Raw genomic sequence first — 21,312 nt, 5'->3', positions numbered from 1 at the left:
TCAAAGACAACTAAAATCATAACAGCAATGCCAACTGTATATGTTTGTGTGCATGTCTGGCACTATTACAGGTATGTGTGTGTTCTTGTATGCGTTTATTTGGATGAGAGTGTGTGTATATGCATGTGTACAAACTGCACGGCATCAGCCTCAGGCAAACCGGCATTGGTTGTAAAAACACTGCCCCTCAGTGTCAGACATACTTTTTATTTTTACTTTTATCTTTGACCATCAGTCTAACTCCAGACCCACTTGTCTTCAATTCCACATCCCAACCCTCAGCCCATCCATCTCTGCTGGCCACCCACTTAACGTTTCTACACAACACATATCTATCAACTATGCTGTGATGTTTAACGTACAATTTCAATCTAATCAAATCCACAGATTGCGAGTTGAAGATTACTAATACACTTAGTCAAATTATTTTATTAGTAATTGGCTGACCCGGTCTCTACAGATCTCCTAACAGTACTATTTCTAGGGTCAATTTTAGATCAATGCTATTTTCAGCCATTCCTGAACCTGAGACCAGAAACGGGCTACCTGAGGGCAATACCAAAATAAATGGTCTTCACAAAAAAATCTGCAGAGCTTCGATGATTTTATGCCCCAAATATTCAAGAATTCTATATAATAATTTTAGCTGAAAAGCAAAGTCTTGAATCTTGCGTTGTTTTATATATCAACTCATATACCCTGTATCATGGAATCGGTCCATCAAAAATCTCTTAAACTATTTTGCGATCTGTATGGCAGTTGTTAACATCCTGGTCCTCAAATGAAACTGGTATACTTTCCTATTTATGCTATTTTTATTCCTCCGCCAATTTTGATCCTTTGATCTGGCAGACAGACCAGTTCCCTACCCCCTCCCGCTGCCATTTTTGGGGTAATGCTGTAATCAATTGGTTGTACTCTTGGATTGAGCAGACCTTTCCGTACAATTCTGATAACTCCATGAAGGACATCACTCTACAATGTAATTTAAGAACAAAACACCCCTTTCAAACATCTTTCGCATAAATACAGGTATTTTATCAACCAGCACATTTGAGTTCAGCCATAATATTTGTTCTCTCTTTTCAGGGGGAGGAAATTGAAATTGTAGCCAGCTCTGCAATGCTTGTTTGAAAAAGATACTTTTTTTCTTAGTATCATTTTCAATTAATCGAAAATGAGGCGCATCAATCTGCACAAAGGCAAAAAGGCCATTTTTAAACAATGGATGAGCTTTTTAGTAATCTACTTGAGAACCATCCCACCCAATTCATAGTCATTATATTGATAAGCATGGTTTATTTTGTCTGGTTTAGCATCCCAGATTAAGCAAAATATTTTTTTGCTCAAATGATTTGAAAAATTAAATCAGGAGTAGGCAGCACCATAAGTAAGTAAACTGAGATATGACTAAGGAGTTAATCAGGGCAATTTTTTCCATAAATAGACAGGTATTTACCTCCATGGTTACAGGAGCTTGTCTATTTTTACAAGTTTTCTATTGAAATTCATTGTGGGGAGCTTATTTATACCTTTTGTGATATGAGTACCAAGTATGTCTACTTCACCATCAGCCCATTTTATAGGTAAACTGCAGGGTAATGTAAAAGTTGTATTTTTAAAAAGATCCAATACGTAATATTGTACACTTACCATAATTAGGTTTTAGTCCAGAGAGTACAGAAAAGTCATCTAGATCTTTAATGAGACATTGCAGGGATCTAGCTTGCGGACTTAATATAAAACTTGAGTCATCGGCATACATGGACACCTTTGTTTTAAAGCCTTGGATTTCTAATCCTCTGTCGTTATTGGATCGGATTATAATAGCTAGCATTTCGATGGCCATAACGAATAGATACGGTGACAGCGGACACCCTTGTTTAACTCCTCCTGCCAATTCAAAACTCAGAAGTAGTCGTTATTTACTATTTTACACCTGGGGTTGCTATACATTATTTTTACCCAATTTATAAAAGACATTTACCGAAATTGAAAAAAATCCAGGCATTTATAAATAAAATCCAGTCTTACTTTATCAAATGCCTTTTCAAAATCCGCTATAAAATACCAGGCCTGGCTTAGATGTTCTATTATTTCTAGTAGTTGTCGTATATTTTCTCCAATGTATCATTCATGTAAAAAACCTGTCTGATCAGGATGAAAAATACCTGGTAAAACCCTTTTAAATTCTGAGTGCTATGCATTTCGCTAGTATTATTGCGTCACAACATTGAAGTGTAAGGGGCCTCCAGTTTTTTTTTTTAGATAGACTGGGTCTTTTATAATTGCCATCTGGGTCTTGTTTTAATAATAGAGAAATCAGACCTTCCTGCGGAGTACCTGACAGACTACCATTTCTATAGAAGTGGTTAAAAAACAAACAATTGAGCTTTTAGTATATCAAAAAAAGGCTTGATATACCTCTACCGGTATTTCATCAAGCCCTAGGGTTTTTCCAGACAAAGGATTTAATAGCCTCAGTTTTTCCTCTGTAATTTGGCCTTCGCACTGATCTTTAAATATGTTAATTTTCCATATTATTTGGAAAGAATTCCTTACCGTAATCTTAATTCAGTGGGAGAGGATGATACGGAAAAGAGAACATCTGCCTAAAAGAATTAGCTTCCTCTTAAAATATAATTCGGAGAATCATAGATGACTCGTCTTCAGTAGAGTTTCTGCAAACTATTTTTGTTAGCGTTCCTGTATTGGAAATTCAGTTAGAATTTTGTGCATTTTTCTCCATATGCCATCCAGTTTGCTTTATTTTTTGTAATAGATTACATTAGATTGTTCTTGAATAAGTTCAAGTTTTCTGTATCTCTGTAGTATCGTCTTCATTGCTATCTACCTGTACTATTAGTTCATGGATTTCCCTTGTTAGTCTTGTCTCTTTAGCCAGAAACTGCTTTTTTATTATTGATGAATATTGAATGACCTCTGAAGGTACCATTTAAAAAGGTTTCCCAAACAATAAATGGATTTTGCTGAACCTATATTATACTGGAGAAATTCAGTTATAAATTATTTTGTCTTATTTTAACTAAGTTGTCCTCCAGTAAACTTTGATTACATTTCCAATATCCCCGTCCACGTGGAAAAACTAAGAGTTATGTGAATTCCAATTAGATGATCCAATCGCATTCGGTATCCTATTAAAACTTTAACCTTTGATGCAAGAGAGAAAGACAAGTAGTCAAGACGACTAGCTTGATTAAGTCTCCTCCATGTATATCTCACTAGGTCGGGGTTTTTAGTCTCCAAATATCCACTATTTCTAAAGTGTCCATAATATTTGTGATTTCCTTAAGGGCACGGTGTTTATAGTTTGTAGAGCGATTACCTTCATATCGACTTCATAGTGTTTAGATATTTTTACAGTTCCCATACTTTTTTTTCGTAACCTGAAGTCCCTGTCGAATTTAGTACAGCCATGATATTATGGAGCTGTCTCGGAATAAGCTGTCCATCTATAAAGAGTTTGTCCACAATGAGAAAGGCACGCTTACCCTTCTCCCTTTGTACCAGATAGTCGCTTACGACGTTCGTTTATCTCCCTTAGAAATTGGTCATCGAGACAGAATTTGGACCCTTTAAGCTCCCTTCCCCTGCTTTTGATCAGCTCCTTTTGTTGGTAGTGTTCAAATTATGCGATGATTGGTCGGGGACCTTTGGTCTTGTCGCTCTGAGTTCCAAGCCTGTGTAATCATTGGAAAGCCACCTTGTTTACAGTCTCTATAGGAAGTTTCAAGGCAGATTGCATGAATTCTCTGATCGTGCTCTCGACTATTGGATGTGTCCTCAGGAATCCGAGAAGAGAAAAAAAATAGATTTAAAAAAAATCAATTTTCACGCATGCTACGACTTTGTATGTCTAGTAGCGACTCCATCACCTTTTTTTCCCCTGAGTAGACAATCCATGTTGGAATCGTAGATTTTTACCTTGGCTGCGAGTGCCTTGTTTTCCTTGGAGCGTGAGAAGTTCACTCTAGCTAAACTCCCTCAGCCCTGCTACCTCCTCACACAACTTTTCCAGTGTTGCATGGATTCCAGCCAGAGCACTGGCCTCTACTTCAACGGTAAGTAATTTGTCCGTGTCTGTAGATGAATCTGTTTATTTTTTTCCCCCCTCGGGTTAAAGTTATTTTGTGAGGTAGTATGATCTTTCCATGATGGAGTATGTTGTTCCTCCATAGCGTAAAGCTGTTGGTACTCGTCAATTTCCCTCAGGATCTCCTTAGTATCCAGGTTGGCTCTTTACTGCAACCAGTTGTTTTACGAAAAGATAACAATGAGTCTTTCCCACGACAGGTGTCTGTAGTACAGCCAGCTAGCACTCGCGGAATCGACGCAAAAAAAGGGAACACAAACTTGCAGTCCCAGCCGAGTGTAGACATTACAAACAACAAACCGAGTGTAGACAGTACAACGTTCTGTTGCGCGCTCGGGTGACAAATCTGATATGTTTAGATAATTAAATTGGAAGTCAAAGATCTATAGCAATTGCCGATCAGTTGTTAGAACGCATTAGATTAACAGTAGTCAAGATTGTTAATTTTAAAAATTGCCTAAACACTGACTGTTGTTGACAAGCATATTCAGTATATACAAACACCACATGAGGCTGCTGAGGGGAGGACGGCTCATATGAATGGCTGGAACGGCGCAAATTTAATCGCATCAAACACCTGGAAACCATGTGTTTGATACCATTCCACTAATTCCGCTCCAGACATTACCATGAGCCTGTTCTCCCCAATTAAGGTGCCACAGACCTCCTTTGATATATACATAATACATTCACTAATTTAAATTATGACCCCATTCTCAGTATCCTATTCCAGCAGGCCATTGGAAACAACCACTTACCTCGAAATCACCTCGCTATTCATGTTGAATAAATGTATCTGTTTGAACTAAGCAAGCTGCTAAATCGTTCAGTTTACATCTTGCCTACATCTTGTCTAGGCTAATGTAGACCTATCAAGGGATATAGGCTACCTGTCTTTATCTGAGCAAACCATGACAAAGTTGAATTACAATTATAAAAACCCTGATTTTACTCTAGCCTATGCCTATTGAAATGACAAGTCAATCTCGCAAATGGGCCATTTATAACAGTTTGTAGGCTTAACATCTGGCACATAATAGAAAAATTGGCAGATAGCCTAACAGTTTGTTCATCCAAGTGTTTCTTGCTCAGAGATTGAGATCTTCTGTCCAACTTTAATCAAACTCTCCTGTCTGCTTTATCTATAGTTAAAGCTGTGGTAAATCAGACCTTAAACCATGGGTATGACCAAAAAAATGCGCTGGTAACCAGATTATAATAGCAATAAGGCACCCCGGGGGTTTGTGGTATATGCCCAACGAATGTATCCAGGCTCTGTGTTGAATCATGCTTAACCTGATGAGGACAGGGGGTGCTATTTTCACTTTTGGGGAAAATCGTATGATATTTAAACGGCCTCGTACTCAATTCTTGCTCGTACAATATGCATATTATTATTACTATTGGATAGAAAACACTCTCTAGTTTCTAAAACCGTTTGAATTATTTCTCTAAGTGAAACAGAACTCTTTTTACAGACCATTTCCTATCCGGAAGTGAGATTTCCAAAAGCGAAGTCTCTCTTCAAGAGCTTGTCTATAAAAGGGCATGTCACTTATGACTGTAGAAACACGTCATACACCTTCCCCTGGGTGTCATGCGGAAGTGAGAGCAGAAATGACTTGATTATCTCGTTCAGGGATTGTATACAACCTCTTGGAGTGAGAAGTGCGCCATAATTTTTTTTTGGAAGGCGCGAAGTTGGATCTGGAGTCGCCTCCTGGAAAACCGTCGTTATAGGTGAATATGATCTCTGGCTTCGATTTTATTTGATACATGTCACAATATCATCCTAAAGTATGTTTTTTCAATATAGTTTAATTATATTATTGAAATTTATTCTGGACTTTAGACGTGATGCGACGCAAGAATTTTGTCAAGGAGAGGTTAGCCCCGCACGGCCAGTGTGCTTGCTAATTCAAGAGCAAGCACACTAATTCAGTGTGCTTGCTAATTCAATTTATTCTGGCTATCGTTCGTTCTGGATCCAAATAAAGACGGTTCTGAACAAAGGACCCCTTGGAGAACATTCTGATGGAAGATCAACAAAGATAAGGACCCAATTTGGGATACTATTTCATATATCTGTCGAACTGTGCTATCGCTACCGTTTGACTAGAATCAATGCTGCTGTGTGTTAGCTATTGTAGTAAGCTAATATAACGATATATTGTGTTTTCGCTGTAAAACACTTCAAAAATCGGAAATATTGGCTGTATTCGCAAGATCTTTGTCTTTCATTAGCTATCCACCATATATTTTTCTGAAATGTTTTATGATGAGTAATTAGGTAGTTGACGTTGGTGTCTGTATTTACTCTGGCTACTCCCATGCGATTTCTGACTGTAGCTATGATGGTAGCAGTAATGTAAAACTGATTTATAGCTAAAATATGCACATTTTTCGAACAAAACATAGATTTATTGTGTAACATGTTATAGGACTGTCATCTGACGTAGTTTTTTCTAGGTTATTTAGGTTGGTTCTAGGTTAGTTAGGTTGGCTTGTGCATGCTACCGTTGCTGTGAAAAACTGTCTGTCTGTCTTTTGTATTTGGTGGTGAGCTAACATAAATATGTGGTGTTTTCTCTGTAAAACATTTTAAGAATCGGACATGTTGGCTGAATTCACAAGATGTTTATCTTTCAAATGCTGTATTGGACTTGTTAATGTGTTAAAGTTAACTCCTGTCCTAGACAGGTTAAGAGCCCTTAGCCGTGGTATACTGGCCATATACCATACCTTCTTGTGCCTTATTGCTTAATCATAGCAGTCAAACAAGTTTAGTCGACATCCATTGAAAGAAAATATAATTTTCCCTTATTAAAAATATGTCATTGGACTATGTCCCTTGCGACATAAAAAAAAAAAAATTACAACATGTCATAGCTCTCAATAATTCTTATTTTGAGGGAAAACAATTCTTTATTCTAATGTCGTTACAAGTTCCTACGCTATTCCTTGATTGTCTAGATAACGTTATGAAAAAGGTTATTGTATAAATATGGCAACTTTTTGGGGAAAATAAAATTGGGTTCGTTTTCAGGCCTTTTGGGCGGGTTGAGTGTAGTCATTGGACTAAATTTTAGCAGAACCTGGCAACCCTGAGTCTGACTAGTAGAAGCGTTGTCTTCTCTTCCCTAGCAGTAGAAACTCAAACATAGAAAAACAACCTAGCTTTTGAACAAAACTATGTAAATGGCCAAGAAACACAATACTTTCGTTTCAAGTAAATTAGACTTACCTGTGCACAGCGCTTCTAAAAAAAAATCTTTCACTCAGCTCTTCACATGCGCACAGCCCGGCCAGACAGTGTTGCAGCACTAAGTGAAATAGGCTATATAAGATTCTTAGTTTTGAATTTGTGCAATGAATTTAACGGCTATGAACCCCCCCCAAAAAGGCAGAAATACTTTGAAACAGCTACTGTAGCATTTATTTTACTATAAATGGGATCATAAATGACTATTTTTATTCACAAAGGCGAGTGAAATGCTCACAATGTGGAGCCCTGACCACCAGCCAACATGGCTGGTGAAATAGACATCTTGCCTGCCAATGACAAAATCTACCCGCATTTGGCAGGTGGCCGGTGTTAATTTTAGGCCCTGATGTCAACTTCAAGTCCATGTAACTTGTGTTTTGTTAAACCACATTTAACTGAACTAAATTAGGCATCCCCTAAACAAAGAGGCTAAACACTTGTTCTACAACTATAATTTAGTTATATCTTTTTATTATTACAAATAAAATATTCCACTAACATTGAAGATATTTGGTGTATATTGTTTACAAAACATGAAAATTAAATACATTTTAATACTACTTTGTAACAAAATGTGAAAACCAAGGGATCTGAATAATTTTGCAAGGCAATTATTTTGCAATTATTTTGCAATTATGTGTCTGCCATTCATAGTAGTCACAGGGCCACAATTAATTTTTGTGTCTACCCTATTTGTGAGAGTGTTACCTCTATACAAGCTGAATTGGTGTACATGTTAAAATGTGGACTCACGCTGGTGACTTTGCGATAGATCTGTGCAGCATTCTGGCACTCCGAGTAGGGGTACTCTGAGGTGGCCATCTCCAGCATACACATCCCAAAGGCATAGACGTCCACTGCCTCGTCATAGTGCTCCTCATACATCTCTGGGGCCATGAACTCTGGGGTGCCTGGGAGGACAGGGGTCAAAGGTTAGAAAGGAGGATACTATTAGAATCTGGAGGCTGTTGTCCATTTGAGAAAGACTAATAGATGACGAGACACCATGTGTTACTGATGCAGTCAGGTTGGATCTCCTACCTATGACACTCTTGGCGAAGGAGGCCCTCTTGAGCGTGGCCAGCCCCAGGTCTCCTATCTTTACGGAGCCGGTGGGGCCCGTAATGAAGATGTTGTCACACTTCAGGTCCCTGTGGATGATAGGAGGGTCCCGGGTGTGGAGGAAGTGGAGGCCCTTTAGGATCTGTCTACACCAGCTCCTTAAGACCTTGGGTTTCATCACCTTGAAGCGCTTCAGATACCTACAGGAGGGAAGGACATCAGTATCACCATCAATACATTCTACAGTCTTGGGATTGATAATCGACTCAAATTCGTTTTAACTTGGGGCTAACTTGGAGCAACTATTAATGTGCATATCACCCCTTGCCTCTTTTTGCAGTACTAGGGATAAAAACAAACTTAGTCATCTGATCAATGATAAATAATACTCCAGCACACATGTTGACTGGTTTGTTGGGGGAATGCATTAGAAAAAATATTTGTGTTGCGTTTATGTATAGATGCAGCCCAGTTATAGCCTGTTCCATTGACCATCATCTCTCCCATCTCCAGCAGGTCTGACAGCACACTCACGTTTTGAGTGTTCCGGAGGTCATGAGCTCAGTCACCAGGACAATGCACTTCTTCCCTTTGAGGGGTGACTCCCAAAAGTCGTAGAAGCGGACGATGTTGGGGTGCTGCAGCCCCTTCAGCATCTCGGCCTCCTCCTTAAACCGCTGACGCTCCACTTTGGTCAGCTTACGGTCCTGAGGGAGGGGAAGGAAGGGGACAGAGGTCAAATCCAGGCATGTGGCCAGGAAAATATGCCTGGTTGAACCTTGGTAATTTCCAATGTTCTTCATAATCAAATGTTGCAACACTCTATACAAACTGTGGACAGAGATCATGTGAAATGAAGAGGTAATTACCTTGTTATGGATAGGGGGCAGCATTTTCACGTGTGGATAGAAAACACTGAAGTTTCTAAAACTGTTTGAATGATGTCTGTGAGTATAACAGAACTCAAATGGCAGGCGAAAACCTGAGAAAAATCCAACCAGGAAGTGGGAAATTGAGGTTTGTAAGTTTTCAACTCTTGGCCTATCGAATACAGTGTCTATGGGGTCATTTTGCACTTCCTAAGGCTTCCACTAGATGTCAACAGTCTTTAGAACCTTGTTTGATGCTTCTACTGTGAAGTGGGGCCGAATGAGAGGGGATTGAGTAAGGTCTGCCATGCGCGTTCACGTGAGAGCGAGCTCTGTTCCATCGCATTTCTGAAGACAAAGGAATTCACCGGTTGGAACATTATTGAAGATTTATGTTAAAAACATCCTAAAGATTGATTCTATACTTCGTTTGACATGTTTCTACGGACTGTAATATGACTGTCTGAACTTTTGCCTGGACCTGCCCGTGCGTCGTTAGTTTAGATTGTGTACTGAACGCGCAAACCAAAAGGAGTAATTTGGACATAAATGGACTTTATGGAACAAATCAAACATTTATTGTGGAACTGGGATTTCTGGGAGTGCATTCTGATGAAGATCAAAGGTAAGTTAATATTTATAATGCTATTTCTAACTTATGTTGACTCCAACATGGCGGATATCTTCTTGGGTTGTGTTGGTCTCTGAGCGCCGTACTCAGATTATTGCATGGTTTGCTTTTTCCGTAAAGTTTTTTTGAAATCTGACACAGCGGTTGCATTAAGGAGAAGTATATATTTAAATCTGTGGATAACACTTGTATCTTTTATCAATGTTTATTATGAGTATTTCTGTGATTTGATGTGGCTCTGTACAAATTCACGGGATGTTTTGGAGGCAAAGCCAAATGTAAACTGAGGTTTTTGGATACAAATATGAACTTGACCGAACAAAACATACATGTATTGTGTAACATGTTGTCCCGGGAGTGTCATCTGATGAAGAATATCAAAGGTTAGTGATTGATTTTAATCAATATTTCTGCTTTTTGTGACTCCTCTTTGGTTGGAAAATCGCTGTATGCTTTCTGTGACTAGTTGCTGACCTAACATAATGATATGTTATGCTTTCGCCGAAAAGCTTTTTTTGAAATCGGACACTGTGGTTGGATTAACGAGAATTTTATCTTTAAAATGGTGTCGAATACTTGTATGTTTGAGAAAAGTGAATTATGAGATTTCTGTTGATTGAATTTGGCGCCCTGCAATTTCATTGGCTAGCGGAACCCCAGTCCTAGACAGGTTAACATCAGAGCATTTCCAGAGGGACCTATACGCAGGATGGGAGAGTGGGCCTACAGTATGTGCAGGAAGCGCTTCCCTTGCTCCGTCTGTTTGTCCGTCTGGTATTAGTGTGTCTGTCTGTGCGCCATATTCAGCTCACTAATTGAAACATAGGTTTGACCCAGCTGGTCACCCCAGGGCAATGATTACTTTGGGCAGTGAGGACCAGTACGGGAAAATGAAAAATAAAGTTAATCAATTATATATTTTACGGGGACTGAAGGTGAGTTAAGGCTGCCAGGCTTGCTAGGACAGACCAGACAACTTCAATTAGCACTAAGGTGTGTAGAAAGAAGTGTCGAGGCCTTTGGGCCCAACAAGTGGTAGGAGTCTCACAACCTACCCCACCCAAATTCAGAGGCCTTTGAAGTCCCTTTCTGCTGTTCAGAGACCATTCACTGGCATTTTCTACAAGAAATCTGCCTCCAGAAATAAAACCTTCTCCCAAGTGGGTGTGACACCTACTCCCGTTGCCTACTGCTTGGATTCCACCTGGCGATTCTGTTCACCGTCTGCCCTGGCTTGTCTCCCCCTACACCCCCCCCCCACCCCCCGCTCTCCTGAGCTTTCGCTCGCCTCCAGCACACACGCACTGTTGGGGCGAGTGACTCTGAACTTACAATGGCTAGCCCAAAGTCGTTATATACAACGACAAAAAAAAAAGCATTTTGCCATTCGCCTCCTGAATGCTTTGTTGACTGTTTACCCAACCGTGAGACAGACTGTTTGTTCCCACACTCGGGACTGACTTTCTATTGGTTACACAGACTTTTGGCCTCCCATCCTATTCTAACCACTCCTCACCAGCTTTGTAGTCATGTTACCTGATGAAATTGTTGTACAATATGATCTTGTCGTCATCTAATGCACATTCAAATGTCATAAAATCAACATGGTAGAGCTCTCCCCCGTCCTCTGCCGTGCCCTGATTGTATTACTACTGATGATATCTGGAAATGTGCATGTACACCCTAGCCCATCTACTGTTGCTAGCCCCAATGCTGACTTATGCTTTGATATCGGTTTTCACTGATTTCTGCTCTCGTAAAAGCATGGGCTTTCTGCACGTTAACACTAGAAGCTTATAACCTAAAATAGATCAATTGAAAGTGTGGGTTCCCAGCTCCAATCCAGATGTGTTGGTCATTACTGAGACGTGGGTTAAGGAAGAGTGTTTTGAATACTGATGTTAACCTTACTGGTTATAACCTTTTTCAGCAAGACAGATCTTCCAAAAAGGTAGGGGAGTGGCAATCTTTACCAAGGATCACCTTCAGTGCTCAGTTGTCTCTACCAAGTCTGTCCCCAAACGATTTGATTGTTTTAAGCATTAAACTTTCAAATAGCTCTTTGTTGACTGTTGCTGGGTGCTATCGTCCTCCATCAGCACCTGCCAGTACCCTACCTGCCCTAAGCTCTCTCCTGGCCCCTTACACTAAGTCTGAATTTGTAATCACCGTTTTGCAGCCTGTGTTCCTAAATGGCTGCTCAGTGAAACAACCTGTCCTGATTTGTCATAGACGCTTGCTAAAAAACTTTAATGAGCATGCCCTCCTTCATGAACTGGCCTCTGTAAATGGTATAGAATCAGCTTGATCCCCTCTGTCAAAGACTCTTGGACCTTCTTGTTTGATATTTTCAGTGGTATTGTTAACACACTCCAATAAAGAAAACGAGAATTAAAAACCGGTTCAGCCGCTGGTTCGACCGTGATCTTGTAGAGTTACTACACCTCAAGAATTGCATTTGGCGAAATGCTCGACAAAAGCATACTCAGGCTGACTGGCTCTCATTCAGGCAAATGAGAAATCATTGCACTCAGGCTATCCAGAAGGCCAAAGTTAGTTATTTTAAGGAGCAGTTCCCTCTGTGGGTCTAACCCCAAAAAGTTCTGGAAAACAGTTAAAGACCTGGAAAATAAACCCTATACCTCTCAGATGCCCATGTCCCTTAATGTTGATGTGGTTGTTACTGACAAAAGCACATGGCTGAGCTTTTTAAATCACCACTTCATAAAGTCAGGATTCCTATTTGACTCAGCCATGCTTCCTTGCCCGTCCAATATTGCCTCATCTCCCAACTCTAATGAGACTAGCCCCGACGCTCCTCCCTCTTTTTCCCCTGCCCATATACAAAGTTTCTCCCTGCAGGCGGTCACTGAGTCAGAGGTGCTAAAGGAGCTCCTTAAAACTTGACCCCCAAAAAAACATCTGGGTCATATGGTTTAGACCCTTTCTTCTTTAAGGTTGCTGCCCCATCATTGCCAAGCCTTTCTCTGACCTTTTTTAAACCAGTCTCTCCTCTCTAGAGAAGATCCCATTGCTTGGTAGGCATCCATGGCGCATCCTTTATTTAAAAAAGGGGGAGATTAAGGTGATCCTAACTGTTATAGGCCTATTTCTATTTTACCCTGTTTATCAAGTGTTGGAAAAACTTGGCTTTCTTGATGTCTATAGTATGCAATCTGGTTTCTGTGTCAGCGCAACCTTAAAAAAGGTCCTCAATGATGTCACCATTTCTCTTGATACTAAGCAATGTCGTGCTGCTATTTTTTATTGACTTGGCCAGAGCTTTTAATACGGTAGACCATTCCATTCTTGTGGGCCGGCTAAGGAGTATCGGTGTCTCTGAGGGGTCTTTGGCCTGGTTTGCTAACTACCTCTCTCAAAGAGTGCAGTGTATAAAGTCAGAACATCTGCTGTCTCAGCCACTGCCTGTCACAAAGGGAGTACCCCAAGGGAGTACCCCTAACCTAGGCCCCACGTGCTTCAATTTACATTAGCATAGCTCAAGCAGTAGGAAGCTCCCTCATCCATTTATATGCAGATACAGTCTTATACTCAGCTGGCCCCTCCCCGGAGTCTGTTAAAAAGCTCTACAACAAAGCTTTCTTGGTGTCCAACAAGCTTTTTCTGCCCTTTACCTTTGTTTTGGAGGTGTTCAGAACAAGGTTGTGGTTTGGTAAGAAGAATGCCCCTCTCCCCACAAGTGTGATTACTACCTCTGAGGGTTTAGAGCTTGAGGTAGTCACCTCATACAAATACTTGGGAGTATGGCTAGACGATACACTGTCCTTCTCGCAGCACAAATCAAAGCTGCAGGCTGAAGTTAAACCTAGACTTGGTTTCCTCTATCGTAATCGCTCCTCTTTCACCCCAGCTGCCAAACTAACCCCGATTCAGATGGCCATCCTACCCATGCTAGATAACAGAGAAGTAATTTATAGATAGGCAGGTAAGGGTGCTCTCGAGCGGCTAGATGTTCTTTACCATTCGTCCATCAGATTTGACATCAATGCCCCTTATAGGACACATCACTGCACTCTACAGTCGTAGCTAAAGGTTTTGAGGATAACAAATAGAACGTTTTCAAAGTCTGCTGCCTCAGTTTGTATGATGGCAATTTGCATATACTCCGGAATGTTATGAAGAGTGATCAGATGAATTACAAAGTCCCTCTTTGCCATTCAAATTGACTGACTCCCAAAAAAACATTTCCACTGCATTTCAGCCCTCCCACAAAAGGACCAGCTGACATCATGTTAGGGATTCTCTCGTTAACACAGGTGTGAGTGTTGACGAGAACAAGGCTGGAGATCACTCTGTCATGCTGATTGAGTTCGAATAACAGACTGGAAGCTTCAAAAGGAGGGTGGTGCTTGGAATCATTGTTCTTCCTCTGTCAATCATGGTTACCTGCAAGGAAACACGTGCCGTCATCATTGCTTTGCACAAAAAGGGTTTCACAGGCAAGGATATTGCTGCCAGTAAGATTACACCTAAATGAACCATTTATCGGATCATCAAGAACTTCAAGGAGAGCTGTTCAATTATTGTGAAGGCGGCTTCAGGGCGCCCAAGGAAGTCCAGCAAGCGCCAGGACCGTCTCCTAAAGTTGATTCAGCTGCGGGATCGGGCATCACCAGTACAGAGCTTGCTCAGGAATGGCAGCAGGCAGGTGTGAGTGAATCTGCACGCACAGTGATGCAAAGACTTTGAGGATGGCCTGGTGTCAAGAAGGGCAGCAAAGAAGCCACTTCTCACCAGGAAAAACATCAGGGACAGACTGATATTCTTGCCTAGTTAAATAAAAATATATATGGTCATGGAGAATAAGGGGTGTAAGCATAGCTCAGCAAACAGACACTTGCTGCAAAGCACCATGTGGTTTACTTCAGTAGGACCAAAGGCTCTTTCACAGTGTGCGTGTCAGTGTGAGAGTGCATGGTGTTGAAGTGATAGATACCACTGGGTCAGGGACACCATAGACTCTTAGACACCATAGAGCTCTATTGAAAGCACACATTCTATGAACTAAGGCTGTGACTAGTGTTGTCATGATACCAGTATCATCATACTTGGAAGTAAGGAAGCCAAACATAAAGCAGACTGAATGAGAAGAAAAAAGTCCTAATGTTGAAAAAAAAGAGCCTTATGTTCTCACCCAGAGCCACATGTTTATTTTGCAAGCTAAAGCACACAATATTTTACAAAAGTAGGCTTTAAAAAAAAAAGAAGAGCCATAGAGTTTAGTTTAAAACATTTTGCCAAGGAAAAATTGGTATCGTAGTCATGCTAGTTGTGACCCCCCCCCACCAGGGGTGAGGATCTGATGTCCCTGGGGGACACAAGTGCACACAGATCCCACATCAGGGGAGAGAAAACATTAAATCAATATCTTCCCTCTTTCTCCCACCCCCTCTCCTCTGCATTCCATTTACACCCCTGCTCCCCCATTTTCATCAACCACTCCTTTCTGCTCCCATCAGCTCCCCCTCATCTTCCCCATCCCTCCATCTGCTTACCACAGAAAAAGAAGCACCAGTAGGTCTGATGGGTTCCTGAGTGTGATGCTTTGCTTTCCCTTTAGAACACAGTGAGAGTAGTCACCCAACCCAGCGCCACACAGAGAAGTGGACGCCATTAACGATAAGATCTGATGAACATAAAACCAAGAGATCAAAATCCATTCAATTATTCAACCTACGGATTGGAAATTGGAGAGAGTGAAAAGAGCGATGAGGAATTCAATGAGTGAGCGTGAGACTAGTAAAACAAAGTGAAGAGAAACAGAGGCTGTGTGTGAGTGAGAAAAACAGAGGGTATTTTATTAGGCCTCAGATGCAATATCACGTGCAATGAGGGGGAGTGATCTGGAGGAGTGTGTCAAGTATTATTAGTCATATGTATGGGATACACACACACACACACAGTCCAAAGAAATACTTACTTGCAAGTTCCTTCGACAATGCAACAATAAATAATACAAACAAAAGTATATGGCTCAGTAGAATAGAGATTTTAGCATATGTACAATACAGGAAGGCACAAATTATAGTCCAATATTTACACGTGTTTTGGGGAACAGGGGATTGGAGGCAAGTGTTTAAATTGTGCAGTGGGGGGGGAGATTTTTCACTGCACTCTGAAGTCCAATAAATAATTGACAGCTGCAGAGAGGCTGAGCTGTACTATGGTAGGTGGTAGCAGGCAGGGGATGGGCTGAGTGGGGCTGTCCCCAAATGCTGCTGCACAGGAGGATCCCTTTACACTATATCCCCCTCCTTGAATGACTACCTCATCTCTGTACGCAAAACATCATTATCTGTAAGGTCCCTCAGTCGAGCAGTGAATTTCAAAACACCGATTCAACCAGACCCTGGTGGTTTTCCAATGCCTTGCAAAGAGGGGCACCTATTGGTAGACGGGGTAAAAAAGAGCAAACATTAAATAGCTCTCTGATCACGGTGAAGTTATTATTTACACTTTGGATGGTGTATCAATCCACCCAGCCGTTACAAAAGATACAGGCGTCTTTCCTAATTCAGTTGCCGGAGAGGAAGGAAACAACTCAGGGATTTCACCATGAGGCCAATGGTGACTAAAACATTTACAGAGTTTAATGGGTGTGATAGGAGAAAACTGAGGATGGCTCAACAACATTGCAGTTACTCCACAATACTAACCTAAATGACAGAGTGAAAAAGAAGGAAACCTGTACAGAATACAAATATTGTTTGCATTAAGGGACTAATGTAAAAGTGCAAAAAAATGTGTCAAAGAAATTAAGATTATGTCCTGAATACAAAGTGTTATGCTTCGGGCAAATCCAACACATCAGAGTAACACTTCATATTTTCAAGGATGGTGGTGGCTGCATCATGTTATGGGTATGCTGGTCATCAGCAAGGACTAGGGAGTGCTTTTGGGGGGATAAAAAAATAAACAAAATAGAGCTAAGCACAGGCAAAATCCTAGAGGAAACCATGGTTGTCTGCTTTTCGAAAAGACACTGGGAGACAAATTCATCTTTCAACACAAGGCCAAATATACACAGGAGTTGCTTACCAAGAGATATTGAATGTTCCTGAGTAGTCTAGTTACAGCTGACCATGTCAAGTCTTGAAAATGGTTGCAATGATCAACTTGACAGAGCTAGGAGAATTTAAATAATAATGTGCAAATATTGTACAATCCAAGCATGCAAAGCTCTTAGAGACTTACCCAGAAAAACTCACAGCTGTAGCTGCTGCCAAAGGTGATTCTATCACGTATTGACTCAGGCGTGTGAATACTTATGTAATTTAATACATTTGCTAAAATTAAAAAAAACATTTTAGATGGTGTAGATTGAGGAGAAAAAAAATTACAATTTAATCAATTCAGGCTTTAAACAAATGTGGAGTAAGTCTCAATCGGTGTGAATACTTTCAAGGCACTGTACATCCTAAAAACCAAAGTGTTATTTTTGTTTTAATAGGGCTGTAGCAGTCCCCGAAATTGTATTGTAACCAATGCATCCATGAATTAAACTCAATTCTGCCATTTTCAAATAGCTGTGCTGTAAACATTGTGTACATGCATGTGAGATCACGCACACGTGTGTGTGTGCGTGTGTGTAGAGAGAGATCCAGCTAATGTAGCCATCTTCCAGAACAGGCTGTATAGAGTAGCCCAAAACTGGAGCCAGGCAGAATTGAAGGCACACAGATCCATCCCATCGGGCCATGCTCCCTCTGAGCTTTAACTCTATTCGTACAAGATTGTAGGTGCGATTGTCCTCACTCATGAAACAATCTCACCTGGCATCCCAGAAGTAGGTGAAACATAGTTATACTACCAGTATAACTCCAGAGCCCTATCATAATGCCTTAAAACTAAATCACCACCAGCTTAACCAGGCCAATGTCCACTGCTTCATGTCTAACAATTCCGATGATTGTCCGACTGGATAAAGTTCAGTTACCACTGAAGTCTAATGAACGCAAACATAACCATGGCTGGGTCACTACACATTGAGATACATAATATGGCCCAGTCACAAACAAAAGTTCAGAATTGTAGTGGCAAACGTGAAAAGATCACCTGATGTGTTGCTTGGGCAGCATGACAGGAAGCAATTATTAGTGACCCATCCGAGTCAAAGATCAGAGAAACTGGAACTACACAGACACAGAGGGGATGCTGGAACGAGAGACGCTCTGAAGATCCATGAGAAACAGTCCTCGTGAAAACAGTAACCCTTCCAGTGGTCTTCCAGGCTTTCTGTTCGAGAACAGGACACAAAAACACATCACAGATCTTTCCAGCAGTCGTTAGTTTTCCTAAGGTTACCGACACCAAAGGGATTTTTCCACCACTGAATGGATGGAAAAAGCTATTTTATGTCTTTGAGGACCTGAACAACAAAAAGCCAATTTGCCTTCAGTGTTGTTTTTCTCTTGTTCCAAGTGGTCATTCTGTTAAGAGACCAAGTTAAAGTTAGTCAATAGCTGTCCTGGTCCAGCTGGACAAAGACTAGGCCTGCCCTCTGAGCCTGACCGTGTGTTTTGAAGTAGGAACTAAAAACACTGGTGGGAGAAAGTAGTCTGTAGTTTCTAGTGGCTTCCAGCACGTCATTCCATTGATTACAGACCACCACAGGGTCGGTGAGGGTACAATAACAGAGCTCAGTGGGGCAAGGTTGCTTGTTAAAAGGTTAACAGCCTTTATCATTGCCAATATTCATGTGTGACCTACAGAATTTTTAACGTATCAAATTTGCACTGCTTCGTCCTGGACATAGCTGGATAAATGAAGTCTTATTTTACATCAATTGAACCAAAGCAGAAGAGGGCAGGAAGGAATAAACTAAAGCATCATTGCAGGGCCTAACAGGGTTAGTGGCAGGCAGCCAGGGTTATCCAGCCATTGAAAGTCATGACTAACCCAGGAAGAGGGCTGTCTGTGGGGGTGGACTCAGTCAGCTTCGGGCCTTGGCCGTTTTGCTGGAGGATCCATAATCGGAAAAAATATCCACACGATGTTCAGATGACGCGCACACACAGTGAATGATGGCTTGCTGTGGCAGAATGACCTTAATTAATCCTGCCATGGGGCTGCTGGAAAAACGTGGGTTGTGTATTAAAAGGACTCCCCCACACCTTTAATCGTGCGCACTTCTTAACAGACAGTCGCACACACCAATTGCTCTGTGAAGGCAATAGAAAAAAACAAATACTTTTATTTATCAAGATGGATCCATTCCATTTCACAGCAGAAATGTGAAGAATCTAACCTGAACAAAGACAGGACTGAGGATAAAATAAAACATTTATTGCACAACGGTTGAGACAGACCTCCAGAAAACACAATACATTCCCAGCACATTTCTAGTTCACTAATAATGATCTAGCCTGCAGCTCATTCCGATGTAAAACATTAGCCACAAAACTCTCAAAGACAAGTAGATATTTTTTCAAAGATGTTATTCACCAGTCTTGTTATGCCGGCATAACAAGACTGGTGAATAACATCTGTGCCATCAACTCCTTTGAAAAAAATATCTACTTGTCTTTGAGAGTTTTGTGGCTAATGTTTTACATCGGAATGAGCTGAAGTAAGAGACACGCCAGCATAACAAGACTGGGGCATAACATCTGTGCCATCAGCTCAGTGGATCAGATATGTATTTATTTTTATTTCATTTAACTAGGCAAGTCAGTTAAGAACAAATTCTTATTTACAATAACAGCCTACCCCGGCCAAACCCTAACGACACTAATTGTGCACTGCCCTACGGGACTCCCCATCACAGCCGGTTGTGATACAGCCTGGAATCGAACCAAGGTCTATAGTGACACCTCTAGCACAGACCGCTGCACCAAAAGAGACAAGGAAGCCACTGCTACTTGACTATGACACAAGCCTATTACACATCCCAACATCAATACCTTACATTGCCATTAATCATAGGGCTTTTGCACCATTTATCGTTTGCTCTTAACCCCCAATGAACTAGTTCTTCCTCCGGCCTGATCCCGCTTTAACCATGGGAAGAGATTAGCTGCATCTGTGATTATACACCCCCCCGGTCATAGTGCCATAAAACATACCGGAACACTTCACTAAACGCTACATGGGAGTCAACTAGCCCATGATACAATATTTGTATAACTTGAGATTGAGAGATTGCTTTGAAAAGAGGTAATGGTTTAATGACATAACATGCAGTTACACAGCTATACTCTATGAACACAGTAGCTAGGCTATACTAAATGTGTCCTGGAGTAAGCCTACTCTTGGACCAGCTAGGAGTAATTCACATTTTTATTAGGATCCCCATAAGCGGACACCATAACGTCAGCTCATCTTCCTGGGGTTCAACACAGAATTTAAAAAGACAACCAATTACATTAAGACATTACACACATTCAACAAGTAGACAATTACATTTCCTGAAAAGGTAATACATTAAACATTGTGGGATTAGGATCTGTCCAGTCATAATATTTTAAGAAGAAATCCGCCCCTGCATTCTGTCCCATCAGTCATCCAGTGCAGAAAGTTTTGGCCGGCAACAGCGTACCTGTCATCTCTGTTACCATGGAGCTGGGCTGAGGGCTCCTTATAATTGACACACTGGCATCTAGGGTGGCCCGGTGAATGATTTAATTCAGGGGTGAGATGGTGAGACTGACTGCAGCAACAGTAAAAGGTCAGGAGGAGGAGTGTGCACATCCAAACATACATAAGGGCACATCAGTCCTTTTAAAATGAGGAAAGATGGACAGATGCAGTACACAAATTTACAAAACTAACCCAAGCCTAAATACTGATTAAAAACACTGACCATTGTCAGTCCAATGACATGCCAGCTACTCTACCGGATGTGTGCGTATGTGAGGGGCCGTGGCCAAAGTGTGTATAACCTGGACTATGACACAGCCCTCCCAATAAGCATCTTTCCAGTCACAGACTAAATGTGGAGGTTGGCAAAAAAGTACCGCCTTTGACACACAGCTGAACATTGGTGATAATAAGCTTTTACCCCCCCCCAAACTAATGCTGCTTATGTAATGAGCTCGGCAATGACAGGGTCACACGCGGAAATTCTGCCTGATTAGATCGGTGTGTCAGAGAGAAAGAGAATGTGTCTGACAGCTTACAGTGCCTGTGATAGACAGCGAGAAATGAGGGAGCGTAACAGTGAAAAAAAAGCCTGGTAATAAACCAAGCTGAGGACAACGGGGTCATGTGGCCTAGAGGAGAAGAGCCATGTTGCCATCAGTGTTGTTTGGACAGGATCAGAGAAAAAGGGCCAATCAGAGCCTCAGGCAGTCAGTCTCTCTACAATACAGACAGGGGCTTCCTCTCCATCCACTATGGGAGGATTAGAGCC

General features: G+C 41.2%; 1 protein-coding gene across 10 annotated transcripts in view; it reads right to left on the bottom strand.

Moving 5' to 3' along the window:
* The window catches only part of LOC139542824 (serine/threonine-protein kinase WNK2-like), an 89,256-nt gene that overhangs the window by 45,695 nt on the left and 22,249 nt on the right, over nucleotides 1-21,312 (bottom strand). For all 10 annotated transcript variants that reach the window (XM_071348691.1, XM_071348690.1, XM_071348688.1 and 7 more), the window contains exons 3-5: nucleotides 8,976-9,148; nucleotides 8,421-8,641; nucleotides 8,133-8,290 (exon numbers count right to left, since the gene is read on the bottom strand). In XM_071348691.1, coding sequence (XP_071204792.1) covers nucleotides 8,133-8,290; nucleotides 8,421-8,641; nucleotides 8,976-9,148 — 552 coding nt within the window. The remainder of the gene's footprint in view (nucleotides 1-8,132; nucleotides 8,291-8,420; nucleotides 8,642-8,975; nucleotides 9,149-21,312) is intronic.

Source organism: Salvelinus alpinus, chromosome 17, assembly GCF_045679555.1.
Source record: "Salvelinus alpinus chromosome 17, SLU_Salpinus.1, whole genome shotgun sequence".
Lineage (NCBI taxonomy): Eukaryota > Metazoa > Chordata > Actinopteri > Salmoniformes > Salmonidae > Salvelinus > Salvelinus alpinus.
This window is presented reverse-complemented; position numbering and strand designations above follow the sequence as displayed.